The sequence below is a fragment of the Tursiops truncatus genome, chromosome 15, assembly GCF_011762595.2.
Source record: "Tursiops truncatus isolate mTurTru1 chromosome 15, mTurTru1.mat.Y, whole genome shotgun sequence".
NCBI lineage: Eukaryota > Metazoa > Chordata > Mammalia > Artiodactyla > Delphinidae > Tursiops > Tursiops truncatus.
In genome coordinates, this window is record NC_047048.1 from 41,028,002 (window position 1) to 41,047,618 (window position 19,617).

The window sequence follows — 19,617 nt, forward strand, 5'->3', positions numbered from 1 at the left end:
ATCTCCAAAAGGCAAATTCGTTCCAACAACGCCCCCAGTCCTCAGCTTAATAACAAACATTGTATTTTCTTGAACATTACAGAACAAAGTTGATATAGAAGTAGTTAAATATTATACAGAACTGAATCTCAGTGGACAGTATACGAAGGCAGTTGAGTATCAGTCGCTAGCTGGGGTGGGGGGCTGGCTCCCTGGGGAGGCCACGCTCCCCATCTGAACCAGAACTTGCAGTGAACGCAGAAAGGCGGCTACGGTGTCCTAAGAAACGTGAACAGCCAAGGAACCCTGTGTGTCCTCAGCTGTGTTACTTCCCTGTATTAGCCAACAATTTACTCTAAGAATGATGACATAGAAGGAAAGGGGAAAACGGCACCGTGGTTCCCTTTCCGGTCAGTCCTTCCTGACTCGTCCGTAAACTGAGGGTAAGTTTTAGAGCATAGGGAGAGTGAAATAAAACCAGTTTTTGCCGTGTTTTGTGCCGTGTTTCCACCGTCCTAGTCAAAACAAAATATATCCACATACAAGTTATGAAGTACGAACGGGTGACTTCATACATGAGTTAAATGCTTTTATATTTGCATATTAAACTGGCACTGCACAATATAAAGAATGATAAAATTAATGCTAATAATCTAAATTTTTTGTATTTCTTTACTTAAACTGATAATAAATAGCAAATTAAAAAACACCATGACAAGTCAGAGAAAAACTGCAAGAGAATGGAAAAAGCTTTCTATTTTAGCATCTTTAAAGGCACTTTCCCTGCTTTTTGAATAAAGGACCCCACATTTTCATTCTGCACTGGGACCCAGAGGTTATACAGCCAGCCATGGTTTCAGGGGTGTCCCAGGTATCACTGATCTTCTCAGCCCTTGGGAGGGCTTGCAGGGGCTTGGGGTAGTGGACCCTACACCCACTCCTGACCTCTTCCCCTGGCGTCAGGCGGCTGTGATGCTGTCTTAGGATGTGAACTTTCAAGGTGGCCATGAGGTGAAAGTTAGGGTCCCCTCAGCTCCCCTGGTCCCGCTCAGAAGACCATCTCTGCTGGAAGCTCACTCCTACGGCTGACCACTTGAGAACACTCTGAGTCCCTGTGTTTGCTCTTGTGCCCTCCGCCTGGGACCCGCCCCTGCTCCCTGGGGGACAGAGCCTCTCGCATCCCCCCAGCTCGGCCACCAGCTCTCTCCCTGGCCATCTCAGCCCCGTTCCCCAGTTGCCCTGGAACTTGATTAGTCTGCCTCTCTTCTCAGGGTAGCGCGGGGCAAGGACCGTGCCTGCCTGCTCCCCGTGGATCTCTAGCCCGGCACTGGGCTGGGCAGATCCTGAGTCCACACTGACTATTTGTTTGATAAATGAATCAGTGCAAGACGACACCCATGTTAGGATGTGTTAGGTTATTCAGTGTTTTTCAAAATTCAAATCTAGGGCTTATCTCAGTGAAGCAGTGAATTCTAGACATTAGCTGTGACACCAACAAGCTTAGACTTTTGCTAAAGCATGTGAGGACCAGGATGTTTTAATAAAATGTTAAAAAAGCAATTCATTATTAATAGCCTAGGCAGATATCTATAAATATTAAAAAAATTTTAAATTAGTAATTTTTTAAAGAACAAAAATACAAACAGCCCCACCTTCATTTTCTCTTATTTTTTTCCACTTCTCCTAACTTTTCTTCCTCTAATACCTTTGGTTTCTAGCCTGAATATTAGCTCTTTTGCAGGCAGAAATTAAAGAATAGAGTAGTTAAGTGATTGCAAAGCTTTCCCCATTAATTACATCTCTATAAATATTTATAATATTTTATTTCTTGTCTCAAATAATTTATTAGTACCAATTACATCTCCTCAAGGCATAACGCAAAAGAAAAATGTTTAACATTTTATAATGATCAACATAGTAAGTTTTGTTACTTTCTTTTTCCTAATTTCTGTACTAAGTCATCCTCCAAGATGTCGACCTGGCTAGTTTATGAGTGACTTTGGAATACAGCATTTTCTAACTCACGTTGGCATCAGTAGCCCTAAGCCGGCACCCACTTTAGTCAAGTGTGGTTGCTTGGAGAGTTTTTAAAGTGATGCTGAATCCTATCCTTTGAACTTTTAAAAATATCGTTTTCCCTTGAACCTGATTATTCTGAAGCCACGTTAATTCTGACTTGAGAAAGCAGTGCGTCCAACAACACAGCAAAGCGTGGCTCTTGTAACAAGCAGTTCCGTAAGTGGAGAAGGTGGGGTGACAAAAATCACAATGGACTTACACAAGACGGAATTTTCCTGTTTGCAAATGGCTTTTTCATGCCTTGGTCCAACGTCCTTGACTGATAAGTGTCCAGTTCATCATGCAAACCGACAAGCCAATTGCTAAAAAGGTCTTTCTCATTTCTGCCAAGAACCTCTCTCTGAGTCTGTGAAATAAAAACGCCACGCAGAAGGCTGAATCGACACCAGCCATAAGATTAAGTCCAGAGTGCCGTGGAGATCACTGCACAGAACGCCTTCTCCCAAACACCACCACCACCGGACAAAGCAGGAGGGAACAGGCCGAGGGGATAATGCTGCCCAGGCCCCCGGGGAGGGACCAGATGGGACCTAATAGCTCTTTTCTACTACTAATTTCTATGATAATTCCGAGTTGCCACATGGCATATGTATTTTTTTTTTTTTACCTAAAGACAGAATATCTGTCAATGAAGTGACCAGGATTTTAATGAAAGGTATTTTTCATGAACTGTATCTATTCACACGTTATATTTCTCACCCACCCCTCACCCCCACTCTCCGGCAACATGTCACTGATGGTAAGGTTGCGAGAAGTACAGAGACAGAGGTCAAACACAATACGCTTATCATCATTACCAATACTAATTAGAAACAGAGATCCTGAGTTTTATTAGGAGGTCAGATGCCTTTCGCCGTGATTTTTTTTTTTTTTTTTTTTTTGCAGTGATTTTATGAAGTTGCCTTAATTTCTTTTTCTTATGGTCAGGGGTCAGGCCTGAATTTAAAGATGACAGCATGCCAACTAATGTTGGAGAAAAAACAATTACGCTAGTGAAATTTCTTCTGTTTTTAGAGAGAAGACCAGAAATGCGAGAAGGAGATATTAATGATTTGGGAAAATGACAAAAGGAATTCCAGCCATTCTTACTGATGAGTTCAAGTACAACTTTCCGTCCTCCCGAGCAGACGCAATGTTCCCCTCCCCCGACCTCCTGGAACAGCATTTGTGCTTCTCTGGTGGCACCTGCCACGTTCTTTGATTAATTAGTGTCGTTTCTGGTAGGCACGTGGAGTGACCCCGTTGCATTTTCTCAGCACCCCACCTTACACACAACAGACTGCAGCAAACAGGGAGGGAGGAGGAGACCGAACTCGGGGAGAAATACCCCAGGAGGAATGAGCATCTTGTCATAGGCACCACTTCTTAGCATAAACATATGTGACTTGATTATGAAAATCAACTCTTCTAAGTTTGATGTAGCACACAATTATTATATTTAATATAAACTAAGGAATGGTATGAAAATCATAGTTTTCTTCAACCCAGATTGAAAAAAATTCCCTCTTCCCTCTTCCACCCAGTTGTTAAGACTTACCTCTCACGAGAAGGTGCCTGGAAGCTGGATGCTGGGACGGTTAATACATTACACACTTAGCGCAAAAAGATACAAGCTCTGGTAGAGGGGGATGAGGCACTTCACGGCCCTGCTGGCGTTGATGCAAGTGGCACAGATAAGGCTTGGCAGGAGCTGCCCACTCACGATTGCTCCATCAAACAGGGGCCCAAAAAACGGAACCTGTTGATTCAAGACAAAACAAAACCACTTAATTTAAAAAAAAAAAAAACCAGTAAAAGTCAAACCAAAGACATGAGAACAGCTGCTTGATGTCTCGGACCTGTCACAACTGCACAGGCTGCCACCCACAGACTGGATGCTAGACCTGGACCCAGTTCCAGGGCTTTCGGATCAAGCCAAGCAGGATTGTTCCACGACGCTCCTCTATTGCGAACTCTTTGGCTAAACTTCTCATGACAGATTGTCACAGTTTAAATACATATAATATGTAATATGTCAGGTAGTAAAGTGCTAAGGTGAAAAAGAAAGCAGGGAAGAGCAATAGGGCTCTTTCTCGACGGGGGGGGGGGGGTCCTCCAGTTAAAGGTCGCACAGCCGGGGGCGCTGCAAGCAGAGGACTGGACAGAGGGAGGGGTGACCTCAAGCTTCGAGGATGGCTGACGGGAGAGCATCCCAGGCAGGGCAACAGCAAGTACGATGCCCTGGGTGGGAGTAGAATCCGTATGCTTCAGCAACAGTAAGGAAGCCACAGTGCTGAAGTCGAGTGAGCGAGAGAAAGCATGGAAGGAGATAAAGTCAGACAGGTAATAAGAGTGGCTGTGAGGGGAATTTTATAGATCTGGATTTCCGCTCTGAGTGAGGCAAATGCCTTCTGGAGGGTTTAGGAAGTGAGGGATATGATCTAACCTGCTTTTTTTTTTTTTTTTTTTTTGGTCGCGCTGCACAGCTTACAAGATCTTAGTTCCCCGACCAGGGATTGAACCCACACCCTTGGCTGTGAAAGCGTGGAGTCCTAACCGCTGGACCACCAGGGAAGTCCCAAACCTGCACTTTAAAGGTATTGCTCTGGCTGCTATGTTGGGAAAACTGCGAAGAGTGAGCATTATGGAAACCAGTTAGGGAACTACTGTGTGATCCAGGCGAGGGGTGATGCTGCCTTGGATGCCAGTGGTAGCAGGGGAAGTGGGGGGGTAGAGCTGAGAGGATTTGCAGAGAATTACTAATGAAGTGGCAGAGAAAAAGAGGTATGGATGATGCCACGGTGTGTGGCCTGACGACCGGAAGGTTGGAGCCACCTTGTCCTGAAAGACTGGCGGGGAGGGCCATGAGCTCAGTGTTAGACGTGCTAAGCTTGAGATGCCTTTTAACTGCCCAGTGGTGATGCTCGAGGGCGGCAGTGGACACATCGAGTGGCAAGCCAGGGGGAAGGCTCAGGCTGCAGATTTGTAAGAGTTATTCACTGACACCTGGTGCTCACAGCCATGAGGCTGGATGTTCAGACAAAATAGGCACGTACAGGGTGGTATGGCCACAGCCCAGGCTGGGTATTCAGATGATCAAGAAAAGGGGCTCAAGAACTACATCCTGTGGCCCTCCAATGTTTAGAGGTTAGAGACATGAGGAAGAATTATCGAATAACGCTGAGGAGTGGCTGCACGTGGAGGAGGAATACCTCCAATGGGCAGCACTGACCCTGGTACACGGCTGGAATGCAAATGAGTAAAATTCATTAATATTTGAAATAATTTAAATAAACTAATAAATGTGGGTCTCCAGCCTAGGTCTTTTGACTCATGTCAAAGACTATTTATCTGTAGAACACCTTTTCTGTGGTTAGAATTGGGGGAGGGGCTTGGCATACACAGTGAATGAAAGACTATCTTTGCCCGGAGGAACTGACATGAGGAGCTGACACAAGAAAACTATGCACTAATATCCTTCAACAAAAATGTAAGAACCCTTTACAAATTTTTAGCAAATTAAATCCAACAATATATAAAAAGGACACTGTATCTTGGCCAAAGGGTACTTTCCATAAAAAAAAAAAAACCAAGGTTGGTTCAATACCCATAAATCCATCAATGCAATTTACTACATTAGTAGAATAAAGAAGAAAAACCATATGACCTTCTTATAGAAACACGAAAAGCATAGATAAAATTCAACTCTCATTCATGATAAAAAAAAGTAATTCCCAGCAAACTGGGAATAGAAGGGAACTTCCTCAATTTGATGAAAGCTTCGAGGGAAAAAAAATTATGGCATAATTCATGGTAAAACAATAAATGTTTTCTACCTAAAGACCTGAAAAGGCAAGGATGTCTACCCTCACCCCTTTTAGTCAACATTTTTAAAGGTCCTAGTCATTACAACAAAGAAAAATAAAAGAGAGGAAGAAAAACGAAAGGAGCATAAAGATTAGAAAGGAGTAAAGTAATTTTTATTCACAGATAACATGATTATGTCCATGAGAAATCCAAAGGACTTTAACTAGAACTAATAAGTGAATTGTGAAAGGTCACTGTATACAATATACCCTCCAAATAACTGTATTTTTGAATGTTAGCAACCAATAATTGGAAAATGACATTTAAAAATACTATTCATAATGGCACCAAAAACGTCAAATACCTAGAAATAAACTTGACAAAAGATATGCAAAACAACTGTACTTAAAACTACCAACATTGCTGAGATAAATTAAAGGCAACCAAAACAAACAGAAAGATGTACAATGTTCATCGATTGGAAGTTTCCATATTATAAAAATGTCAAGTCTTCTGAAACTGAATTATAGATTCAGTACAAAACAAATAAAAATTCCAACAAGCTGCTGTTATAGATATGGACAAGCTGATTTTAAATTTACATGGAAATGAAAATACATAGATTAGCCAAGACAATAATAATAAGACATATTACCTGATTTCAAGAAATACTATAAAACCATAATAATGCCTATAACATAATATTGGAACCAGGATAGACAAATATATCAACAGAACAAAATATAGAGTCCAAGAATAGAATCACACATATATGATAATTGATTTGCAATAAAGGCAACATACCAATTTTATGGGGAAGGAAAGTCTGTTTCAATAAAGACACTGAAACAACTGCATAGACATATTACAAAGTGAACCTTGACCTCTACCTCATACTACACACAAAACTGAGATGGATTATAGATTGAAATATTAAAGCTAAAACCACAAAGTTTCTAGAAGGAAACATGAAAAAATCTTTGCAACCTTGGGTGAGGCAAGGATTTTTTAGGGTACAAAAGGTACCAACCAGGGACTTCCCTGGTGGTCCGGTGGGTAACACTCTAGGCTCCCAATGCAGGGGGCCCAGGTTCGATCCCTGGTCGGGGAACTAGATCCCACATGCTGCAACTAAGTCCGCAGGCCACAACTAAAAGATCCCACATGCTGCAACTAAGACCCGGCGCAGCCCAAAAAAATAAAAATAAAAGTACCAATCATGAAAGAAAAAAATTAATTGGATAATAAAAATTTTAAAAATTCTGCTCATCATGAAAGTGAAAAGGCAAGTCACACATATTCCACCAAAGTGTATATATCCTAAATGTTCACCAACAAGAGCATGAATCAAAATTTGTGGCATGTTGACTCAAAAGAATAGTCCACAGTAATGAAAGGAACAAATCTATAACATCATGGGAATGCCCCAATATAATGCTGAGTGAAAGAAACAGACACAAAGAAGTTCATGCTATATAATACTATTCAAAAACAGGTAGAACTAATCAACGTTGACAGAAATCAGAATAGTGGCCACTTTTGGGGAGGACTGGTGATTTCTGGGGGTTGGTAATATCCTGTGTTTACATCTGGGTAGTATTAAATTGTCTACTTTGAGGGGCTTCCCTGGTGGTCCAGTGGTTAAGACTCCATGCTCCCAATGCAGGGGGCGTGGGTTCGATCCCTGGTTGAGGAAGTTCCGCATGCTGCACGGCGTGGCCAAAACAAATAAATAAATCAATCGTCTGCTCTGAAGACATTCATCAAGCTGTGCATTTACAATGTGTGCCCTTTTCTTTATGTTACATTTCAAAGAAAATATTTTTTAAAAGACAAGTAAGAATATAGACGATTCCAACAACACAATTGACAAACTCAACCTAATGGATACATACAAAATACAGCTGCAGAAGACATATTCTCTTCAAGCATGCACAGAATTTTTTTTTTAATTGATCATATTCTAGGCCAAGGATAGAGCCCGTGGGGCCTAATTCCAGCCTGGTGCCTTTTTTGAATGGCCTGCAACCTTAAGAATGGTTTTTACGTTTTCAAATGGTTGGAAAAAAATAGTTTGTGATATGAAACTCAAAATCAGCCCAAAATACAGTCTTACTGGAACATGGCCACCCTCTTCACCTGTGTCTGCTTTCACACAGCAACGGCAGAGCCGAGCAGTTGTGACAGACACTGCATGGGCAACAAACCCTAAAATGTTTACTACCTGGTCCTTTAAAGAAAAAGTTAGTTGGGCCCTGTTCTAGGTCACAGAGCAAGTCTCAAAAAACGTCAAGGGGTTGAACTCATACGATCCGTATTTTGTGCCCAAAGAGCTATTAGTTAAAAATCCACAGCAAAAGGAAAACCGGAACAAATCTCTATGTTTAGAAATGAAGAAATACTTCAAAATAACTCAGGGGCCAACAAAAATACTGAAATGAATATTTTAAAATATGTTAAGCTGAATAATAATGAAAATAGTGGATATTACAACTTACATGTTGAAACAGTACTCAGAGGAAATGTGTAGGATTAAATGCTTATATTAGAAAGAATAAAGGCTGCAACTGAATGAGACAGGCATCCATCTCAAGAAATACTGGAAAGCTAAAAGAATAAAATAAACTCGAAGAGTAAAGGGAAAAAAAAAAAAGGCAAAACTAGCCATTAATGAAATAGAAACACAATAGAGAGAATAACCAAGATCAAAAGTTGGTTCTTTGAAAAAAGTCTAATACAATTAATTGATAGGTCTTTGGCAAGATGAATCAAGAAAAGAAGAAAGTACAAATAAATAATATTAAAAATAAAAGGGGGACACGACCACAGATGCTTAGAAAACGTGTATAGCTTTTTATGCCTCTTCATTTGGAAATTTAGACGAAATTGCTAAATTTCCAGTAACATACAACTTAGCTAATATAGATACAAGATGATATATAAAAACCATAATTCTATAAGCTTTGAAGTAATTGAATCACAGTGAAAAAAAACTATTTTAAAGAGGAAAAGCCATCCCAGATAGCTTTACTGGCAAATTCTACAAAACCTTTAAAGAACAAATTATTATTTTAGAGACAATTCCAGTGTATAGGAAAAGGGAAACCAAACCCATTCATTTTATTAGGCTAGTGTAATCTTAATAACAAACCAGGAGCCAATCTCACTCATGAACATGCAGGCAAAAATCCCGGCAAAATTCTAGCCAACCAATTCAATAACATGCAAAAAATAATGAAACATCATGACCAAGTTGAGTATATCCCAGGAATATGTGTGGGTTTTCATTAAAAATCAATCTATATACTTAACGACATTAGTAGTAGAAATGAGAGAAGTCAGAGGATCACCTCAACAGATGTTGAAAACGGTGTTTCATAAAATTCAAAATTCATTTATGATAAAAAAAAATTCTTAGCCATCTTGGAATAGACGGGAACTTCCTTAATCTGTTAAAGAATATCTACTAAACCCTACAGAAACCACTAAACTTAAGGGTAAAACATTAAAAGCTTTACGTATGTAAGAGAGAAGAGTGTCCCCTTGATCACATCTATCAACATCTGTGCTGGAGATGCAAGAAATAGATGCAAGAAATAGAAATAGGAGATTATGAATTAGAAATGAAGAGGCAAAACGGTCATTATTTCAGATGACACGATTATATTCACAGAATCTTCAAAAGAATCTACAGAAAACACTCCAAATTCATAAGAGGGTTTATCAAGGTCAATGGACACAGCATAAACAGAAAAATCGTACTGCATTTCTATCAACCAGCAACCAATGATTAGAAAATGAAGTGAAGAGATACTATTTACAACTGCATAAAAATATGAAGTCCACAGGAATAGATCTAACAAGGAAAGTATACAGAAATCTGTAAAACTTCACTGAGAGACGTTCCAGTAGTCTAAATATAATAAATGGAAGGATGTATCTGTCCATGGACTAGAAGACTCAGCATTTGTTACTTCCCATCCCAGACTGATCTGTGGATTCAACACACCGTATCTGATGAGCTGATTCTAAAATGTATATGGGAATCAGAGAGGCCAGGAAAAGCTAAGACATTCTTGAGGGAGAACAGGGTAGGGGCTGGCCTCATTTTATAGCAAGTTACACCACAAGGTGTAGGAAGCAAGACAGTGTGACAGAGGTCCACTGGACCCAGTGGAGCTGAGTGGAGGGGCCTACATGCAAGAAGATTGTTGAAAACTCATTTCCCATGCTCACTGGGACATACTGCCATGTGAGGGTGGGATACTGACTTATAAGATATGGTATGTCCTTGGAACCAGGAACCAATACATGGTGGCCTTTCTTCCATAATCAGAATACTCACATCTAGGTATAGCGGGGGAAGGAGAGTGCTGCTCCCTTTACTCCTCCTGACCCACATGTAAGTTTTTTCTTTTGCTCCTACAATGCTGGTCTCTGATGTTAGTTTTTAGTATGGAAGGGAGCAGCAACCCTACCAGAAGAAGGCACTGTGGTTCCCCTCAGTTGGAAGGGGAAACTGCCCCTGGTTATCAGGCTCCCCAGATCACTGGACAGCAAGGTAGTACAGGGAGTTCTGGGGTGGCCTGGGTGAGTGGCTCTGCTACACAACGGGGACGGGGAAAAGGGAATCTCCTGCGCACCCCGTCCTGCTCCCACGCCCAACGGGAAATTTATTGGAAGACTACATCAAGTATTAGGCCTAATCACAACCTCAATTCATCACTTCGTCCCTGTTGAGCATGTATATTCACAACCAACTAAAGCTTCTGCATGATGACCAAATCCTGGAGATTAATAAGATTTTCCAAGACTGCTGACAAACTAGATTTCCTTTCCAGCTGCAAATTAGGAGATGCATGTGGAGCCCCTCTCAGGTGCTCCGCATTGAAAGGAAGAACAGCTGTGAGAGGAAGCACAAAGCTGGAAAGTACAGACCCAATGATTTTCTCCTCATCAGGCCCGGGTCTAGTCCAAGGCACTTTCACAGCCAGGTTCTCTTGGCCAGATCCCGTGAAAGCAGAGAAGACTCGCATCTGCAGAGAAGTTCCTGCTGCAACACTGTGCAGCCTAACAGCACAGGGATGCACCCAGTTGCTGGAGCAAGGACAAGGGAGAATCCTTGGGACACACAAAGTGATTGGAAATCTCCATTTGATTTGTGGGAATTAATCTTTCAAGGACTCAGTCGAGACATTTTGGATAATCAACAACTGAGGTCTGTTCCAGTTCCTCATGGATGACCTCTAGCTTCCAGAACTGGAACACTGCCTCGAGATCCAGGCCTGCTGAGCCCCGGGCTGTGCTGGAAGCTGTAAATGCAGAGTCTGGGTGGTGTGACTTACCCAGTTTGGTCAGTTATGCCTCCCTTTAAAACTAAAGGCATCTGTTCATAACAAAGATATGGCCATGATTTTTGTGCCCAGCTCTTTGACACTGCTTTTCTCATGTAAGAGGTGGGTGACTTAATCAAAGGTCTAGGATTCTGCACATATGCCTGTAAAGTGTACACAGTCCTTCATTATAAGCCTCTGCCCACAGGTGTGAAGACTAACACTCTTCTACTCAGAAAGAGATCAGTGCTACTGGGATTCAAATTCTGGACTTGGTTTGGCTACCCAGAAACCAAGTTTGCTACACTTGCACCAACTGTGGACGTATTTGGAGCCCAGGGGCAGTGTGGTCTGCCCTACTGCCCTCACAGACTGGCTGAAAGGTTCAAATGCTATATTAATAAGTGTGGTGCAAACAGTACTGTCCTAATGAGAGGGAATGTAGAAGAATCATATACTTTTGAGATAAGGGTGAAAACTTTAAAAGAAATATAAGGTATGTTTCTGAGAAGGAGAATGTTTATTTCCAAATATTTTAATCTCTGTATATGTATAAATATGTTCTCTAAATGTCAGAAGGTAATTTTTGGAAAAAATGGATAATCAGAGGACTCTCAAATTTTGCCTGAAACTTCTGAAGAGTACACAGAATCTTTCTAGGCTGAAAGGGGCAGGGAGATCAGATTTCATCTGTTTCATAGTTACGTATTTGCCTGCTTTGAGGGCTATGGAGGAATACAGAAAAATAAGTCACGGCTCTTGCCCACAGGCAGTTTGCACGGAAGATAAAAATACGTATTCAAGAAGGCAAAAAGATGAAGAGAAAAATAGAGCTTTAGGGTGAGTACAGACATAACGTTCTGTAGCCAGAGAGAGTCTTCTTCTAGCTGAGAGAAGCCTTGGAAACCTTCCTGTAGGAGGCGGTCATGACCGTGGGTGTCAGCAGAGACTGGTGGTGGGAGGGGAGGTACACCCCAGGCAGTGTAGGACGGGAAGGAAAGGGTGAGGGGGCACTGGCTCTTTTGCTAAGGCAGCTTCCCCACCGCGTACATCAGGAGGTGTTAATCCAGTTGAGCATTAGTTGGTGTTGTGTGAACAGACGTGACTAAAAGGTTACAGATAAATAAAGAGCAAGGGTGTCGACAGAACCGGGCAACAGCCCGCACGCTGCTGCCGAGGGGCTTCCTGGGTAAGTCAGAGGTTGGGCACTAAAGGAGGTAAGGCAGGAGGGAAGCCTAGACTGCGGACTTGAGAAGACTGAAAAGCTCTGGAATTGGTACCTTGGGAAATGCATGGCGCATCAGAATCACTGAGAGATTCAGGAAAATACTGAAGAACAGTCGGGGGACCCAGCTGACAGCAGACTCCGTGAACGCCCAGCAGAAATAACCAGCTCGTTTTCACAACTCGTTGCTGCTATATTTGCCCACCTGCAGCCTCTCCACCCACCTAATGTCCTGGGAAACCAAATGCAGGCAACACAGAGCCCCAGGTAAATTTTCTACATTTATTCATGAGATGAAAAGGCCACGATGAAAGCGTGCTCTTCAAGTCTGTGCGTGTCGCTAGGAGATACAACCTGGCAGAGGCCACAGAGCTAACCTGGAGATGGTCTTTGCAAACTAAGTGGTCAGGAACCAAACGCAGAAGTCAGGCAGGGAAGAATGCATGTTTTTATACTCGGAGGGAAAAGCCACATTACAAAAAGATGGGAGTAAAGCAAGGGCCTGTGAAGTGAAGAGTAATGGCAATAATGACCATAATCTCTATGAACAGAACTTTGTGAGCTGGAAAATAATGTTAGAATAAGGGGTCAGGAAGGAAAGACATGGAAGAAAAGAGCTCCTACACACGGGCGACTAGGCATGCGGGGAGATGCCCACCCCCCCAGAGAAGCCGTCTGGTTACCTACCCCGAAGCCAGAACCGCCTCATCACCCATGGGGACGGGGGCCATCCCTGAAGATGTGGTCCTACAAGGCTCACATTGAGGGGCAGGCCTTCACGTCTACCAGCCAAGGCACCAGGGTGGAGCAGCCCCACCACCGGGGACACCACGTGCCTTGCCCCAAATCCTGCCTATGAACCGAGGAGAAGAGAACCTATTTGGGGGCATTTCATGAAAACTGCAAACAACACAGTTTCTCACGTTTCTGACCAGATCCCCAAAGTCAACCTAAAACAACCAAAAAGTTATAATGAACAATGAGAGAATCAAGTGCCAGACTGGAAATAACGAAGGGCCAAAATGAGAGGCCGAAGGGAAAGGAGTGATTTCTGGGCGTGGTTATTCACAGGGCTGTAGGCACCAGGGATGCTGGCTGCACAGACAGGCTGACCCTCACAGGGTCATCCGTGCGTGAGTGAGGTCAGAACCGGTGGTTTCTCAGGGCGCTTCTACCCTCCGTGTCTAGGATTCCAGGACCTGCCAGTTTCCCCCTCTGGGAAGCTCATGATCCCACGATATGAACTTCTGAACTGAGAGGGTGTGTTCTGGCCCTGCATTTGTGCCTGAGATGCCAAAGTGGGTGACAGATACATTGGTTAAAAAATTGCATTTAAGTATAACAACTTTTCCGTTGGAAAAAAGAAATACCAGTTACGTTATTTGTCAGAAAGACTGAGAAGTCCATGGACTGAAAACTTTATAAAAAGTTAAAATGTGTTAAATTCCAAGCACTTCTCATGTGCTCCATGGTCCAGGGTGGGATGTGGAGGGGGAGGCATGGCCCTGTCCTCCAGACATGCACATACGTGTGTGTGTGTGTATATTTTATATACACTTTACTTCTTTTAGTGTTTGCCCTTGAGTTTGACATATACATTTATAACTAATCCAAGTCCTCTTTCAAATAACACTTACTGCTTCACAGGTAGTGCAAGTACCATATAACAGAATATTTCTAATTCTTCCCTCCCATCCTTATAACACTGCTGTCATTCATTACTTATCCATAAGTTATAATCACTGAATACATTGTTGCTATTATTGTTTGGAACAAAATGTTATTTGTTAGATCAATTAAGAATAAGAAGATAAAACATTTCATTTTACCTTCATTTATTCCTTCTCTAAAGCTCTTCCTTTTTAAAGTAGATCTGTGTTTCTGTTCTGTAATATTTTCTCTCTTTTTTATGAACTTATTGTAATATTTCTTGCAAGGCAGGTCTCCTGGCTACAAATTTCCTAATTTTTGTTTGAGAAAGTCTTCATTTCTTCTTTCACTTTTGAAGAATACAGAATTCCATGCTGGTCGTTTTTATCTTTCAACACTTGAAATATTTTACTTCATTTGCTTCTAACTTGAATGATTTCTGGCTAGAAGTCCAATGTAATACCTATCCTTGAACCTCTACAGTTGTTATTTTTTTTCCTCTGGCTTCTTTTAAGATTTTCCCATTGTTTTTGATTTTTGGTAGTGTCTGTTTGGGCTGCTTTAACAGAGTACTATAGACTGGCTGGCTTATAAACAACAGAAATTTATTTCTCACAGTTCTGGAGGCTGGAAAGTCCCAGAACAAGACGTCAGAAGATGGCTGGTACATGGACGGCTGTCTTCTCTCTGTGTTCTCACACGCAGTAAGGGGTAAGGGAGCTCTCTGGGGCCTCTTTTATAAGGTCACCAATCCTACTCCTGAGGGCCCCACCCTTATGACCTAATCATCTTTCTACCCCTACCCCTAAATACCATCACAGTGATGGTTAGATTTCAAAATATGAATTCTGGGGGGTGGGGGGGGGACACAAACATTCAGTCTGCAACGTGCAGTTTGAATGTGATATGTCTAGGTGTAGATACTTTGGTATTATCCTCCTGGGTGTTGTCTACACTTCCTGGATCTGTGGTTTGGTATCTGTCATCAACTTGGAAATTTTTCACATATTATAATTGTATTAAAATACGTTATATAAAAATATCTTTAAGTTATAATTTCAAATATTTCTTCTGTTTCTTTCTCTTTCTTTTCCTTCTAGTATTCCCATTAGGGGTATATAACACTTTATAATTATCCCACAGGTTTTGAACGCTCTGTTCAGTTTTCTGATCATTTTTTTCCTTTGCATTTCAGTTTTGATATTTCTATTGACATGTCTTCAAGCTCATAGTTCCTTTCCTCACCCGTCCAGTTTATTGGTGAACCCATCAAAGGCGTTCTTCATTTCTGCTACAGTGTTTTTGATTTCTAGCATTTCCTTTTAATTCTTTCTTGGAGTTTGCATCTCTCTGCTTCCATTACTCATCTCTTCTTGCATGTTGTCCATTTTTTCTATTAGAGCCTTTAGCATATTAATCGTAGTTCTTTTAAATTCGTGATTTGATCATTTCAAAATCTTTGCCATATCTGAGTCTGATTTTGATGCTTGCTCTGTCTCTTCAAACTGTGGGGGTTGTTTTGCCTTTTAGTATGCCTTGTAATTTTTTTGTTGAAAGCTGGACATGATATACCAGGTAAAAGGAACTGAAGTAAATAGGCCTTTAGTGTAAGGCTTTATGTTTGTCTGGCTAGGAGTCAGGCTGTGTTTATGGTTTGCTGAAGTTGTAGATGAAGGTGTCAGAGGCTAAAGCTTCCTTGGATGCCTCCGTTTCTGACTCCCCTGTTGTGTCTGGGTTTCTCTAGAGACTTCATGGATAAGGTCTCAGATGTGCAGCTCTTTTGGTTGTTTCCTATTACTATACAAAAGTCTGGCTGATGCCATGGTGAGGTGTGGGGGAGAAGTGCTCCACAGACCTGTCATGAGGTCCCTAACCCTCATCCTAACCCTAAAAAGCAGTCCCGTAATCAGTGAGATGGAGCTGTGATAAAAGAATTCATGAAGAAAACTAGACAACAAAAAACCCAATATAACAAACTAATGAACTTCAACTACAGCACAGAAAGTACGCCTCTTGTTCTGGGGGCGCTGGGCCAGTGTCCTGCTTATGGAGGAGTTCTCTACACTCCTGACACCCCAGCCTGCTTTGCCCAGCTTTGGCCGAGGGTGTGTGCAGCCGCGTGCAGGAGATTTGAAAGGCACATGCGTGTCTGCCGAGGGGTCAGAGAGTGGGCATCGTGGGCCCGAAGGCCTTTCCTGCTGAGGTCACTTGGGGCAGAGGATGAGAACTGTCCTACTTTCTGACACAAAGCGGGCTCTTCCAATGGCCACTCAGGATACATTTACACAGGCTGGCTCTGGCCAAAGGAGGAGGATAAGGCAAAAGCAGGAAGATGTATTATCAAAGACCAACTGAAAAAAAGGGAAAACAATGGCAACTTTTGAGGAAAATCAATTGAGAAGGAATTCTTAATAGCCAAATTGTTGTGAAAGATAAAACAGGAGCTATGAGTTAATAACAGGCTACAGATTCTTTTCCATCTGTACTGAGGCTTATCTTATAAATAAATGTTCCTTATTATTCTTTGGCAACTGTTTGTGGGTGACTCAGATAGTCTTTCAAAACTGGACAAAAGGAATAATATAGATCTCTTGTATCCAGGGAATGCCTCAGATTAGGAGTGGCCATGAATTAGAGAAGAAATTTGATTTTGATATAACATCTGCAAATGACAGCTGCCTTTTCACAAAGTTCCCAGTGTCATTCCTCTACTTTAAAAACTCCCAATAACGATAATAATAAATTACCAAAACAGAACATATTGCAGTAATCCACTTAATAACATATTTAGTGAATTCTGGTTATTCAGTATTCTCAGTTATCTTTTCAAAATAAATGATTCTTTACATATTCAAAAACTAACAACTTACTTTCCCTGAGAATGTCCCAAAGTATTTTAAAATGTATGACTTAATCTCAAAAAGGTTATTTGGTTGGGGTTGAGATAAATAAGAAAATTGAACATTTGAAATAAGAGGAAATTTACATAACCATGTTGCAGTCAAACACATTCCCTTTATAATAAAGCCACGCTAGGAAAAGATTTCCTTCCAAACACAGGTGCCAACACTGGCTCCTCTTGGTCTCACATGTGCAGGTGCTCTTGTGGCTTCTGGTGCATCAGCCCTAACTAGCATTTTGAGCACTTACTCCAGGGAAAGGTCCTGGGCTAGGTGTCATTCTGGAGACACACACACACACACACACACACACACACACACACACACAACAGCTGCTGAGCCTGCAAGGGAGCCAGAAACTACCTCAACGGCAGCTTCAGGGCAACTTAGGGAAAGGATGGGCATCTAGGAACACGAGGACCCAAGGAGGGCCCATCCTCTTTAAAGTGTGCTTAGAATCCCCGGAAGGACTGTAGACACCCTGGTCCCCAACCTGAATGTTACACCTGAGGAAGTTAAGGTCCAAAGACATTAAGAGACTTGCCCAAGATACCCCCCACTGTGGCAGCACAGGAACTGGAACTTTGCGGTCCCCAGCTCCTATCCTATTACTCTCTCCTGCCTGTGCTTCTTAGAAAGGACTGAGTCATCACCTGTTTTCCTCCCAGGCCCATAACTACCATGGCCAAGTAAGGAGAGTCTAGAGGATGTTAACATGTTTTTCATTTACAAAATGGACACTGATTGGGGTGACAAAGAGGACGCTTTCCCACAGCTTCCTCTTGTCTTAACTGCTCCTGGTCAAGGCTTCTTCTGCTCATCTACCCTTTGGTCAGATAGTCACCAGCCAGTCACTCATGTGCCTGGAGAGAAACATGACAAAAATGCTAAAACGTACCTTCACGAATTCATACAAGCCAATGTGCTGAGTACCCGTACTGTTTCCAATTACTGGAAGAAGGAAAGTAACACGGGTACCTCCTGCAGTTTGGAGACTTTATGAATCACTTTTCTGCAGAACAGACTGGGCGCTTTAACAAACCCTGTATATCACTCACGTTCTGCCCCATGTGTACGTCTTCTCTGACTACCGACTTAGTAATACAAGTAGGAAAAACCACAAGTCTGACAACAGCACATTTCTTTTCCGTGACCAAAGGCTACGGTATCCACATTTATGGAGACAGACTTATCTTGAAAGTAACCTAACAATGGTATTACATTTCTCAGCACACTGATTTTTTTTAAATGTATCTTTTAAAAAGTTCAATGAAAAGCTCAAGAAGGGAGCAGACCCTCTCAGATGCCTGCCTGACACGAACACAGCCGTGGTCCTTCGACATACCGTTTTGCAAAGGCTGTATTATGAAGAGGAGGCGGATTCTGCCAGGCACATAATTTGTATATTTAAGGGAGGTGTATGGATGAAAAAGCGAAATATGTTCAATTTCAAAGGCCTTGGAAGCAGTGCTGTCTGTGAGCTTGTATTACAAACAGCCTCACATTATTACACAGGCTATTAATGAGGCCCAGTGAATGAAAGTACAATTTGAATATGCATGACTCTATCCAGTGAGCAGGACTTTTGTGTACTGATGAGGTTTGTTTTTTTTTTTTTCCCTCCTAAAGAAGGATTAAAATTATTCTTAGAGAAGTATGGCTACCCAGAGGCTGGTAAAGTGTACTCAGACCACAAAGTCACACCACGTTCAGATAGAAGATACAGGTCCTCCACAGACAGCTCTGATGCTACCTATCATTTTGGAAACTCGTGCACAGCCTGCCCTCCCGAGAAGGAGCTTCCTCAACTTCAAACAGCTGCGTCATGACAATTTCTAAGCAAAAATACTGATTTTGGTGGCGATCCCTAAAAGTAGGCAAGGTTAAATAAACCTTTCAAGTACAAAGCCTTCCCTTCCGTGGTAAGGCGCTCTGGTTAAAATACTGGGGAATGGGTAAATTATTGCACCAAATGGCTGAGAATTAATCTCTGCTGACTAGCTGTAATCTAACGAGGCGTCTGTGTCCCCGGGAGCCCGCGGCGCGTCCCTGGCGGTATGCGCAGTGTGTCGAGTCTGCGTGGCACCCTTTGTCCCCGCTCCCAGGCGGCCTTTCCCCTCATTGTTCATAATATCCTCATGCATCTGGGACGCGTGGAATGCATTCATACTAACAGACTTACCATTGTTTTCTCTCTGAAGCTTTGTTGAGCAAAGGCTGCATCGTGGTTACTGATAATTATATTGCTTAATTAATCAAGACAAAAAAAATTTGCAAATCATTGCCTGGTTGCCAAGCAGGGAGATAAAAAATGACAACAATACAAGCTGAAGCAATATAACAAAAGTAACAGCTATCTGATCAGAAATTCTTATATAATGAAGCTATTAATGCTAAATCGGTTAATGTTAACATTGCTCCAGGTGTCTCTACTTAGATGCGAACAAAAAGGCTAACATTATGGATATAAAAGGCCAAATGTTGCCATGGATTCTGTAACCTGATAGAGAGGACAGCCTTTTCATTTGATTAGGGAATGCAATTTAAATACCAGGGACCGAAGCCAAACAAACAGACTTTCCCTCCACAAGCCTCTCGCATTCACCCTGGGGTCAGTGGTTGGTGAACAAAAGGTCAGCCACACTTGCCCTGGAAATGTCTGGAT

The 19,617-nt window shown here is 42.0% G+C and overlaps 1 protein-coding gene across 6 annotated transcripts in view; it reads right to left on the reverse strand.

The window, feature by feature from the left end:
* Positions 1–19,617, reverse strand: part of RALGAPA2 (Ral GTPase activating protein catalytic subunit alpha 2) — a 281,557-nt gene that overhangs the window by 71,905 nt on the left and 190,035 nt on the right. For 5 of the 6 annotated variants that reach the window (XR_002174846.3, XR_012326195.1, XM_019927549.3 and 2 more), the window contains one exon: positions 3,669–3,796. Coding sequence is in view for 3 of the 6 variants with exons in the window: in XM_019927549.3 (XP_019783108.1) it covers positions 3,669–3,796 (128 nt within the window). In the remaining 3 variants the exon portion in view is untranslated. Of the gene's footprint in view, positions 1–3,595; positions 3,797–19,617 lie in introns of all 6 variants that reach the window. The other variant, XR_012326196.1, reaches the window with a different exon arrangement.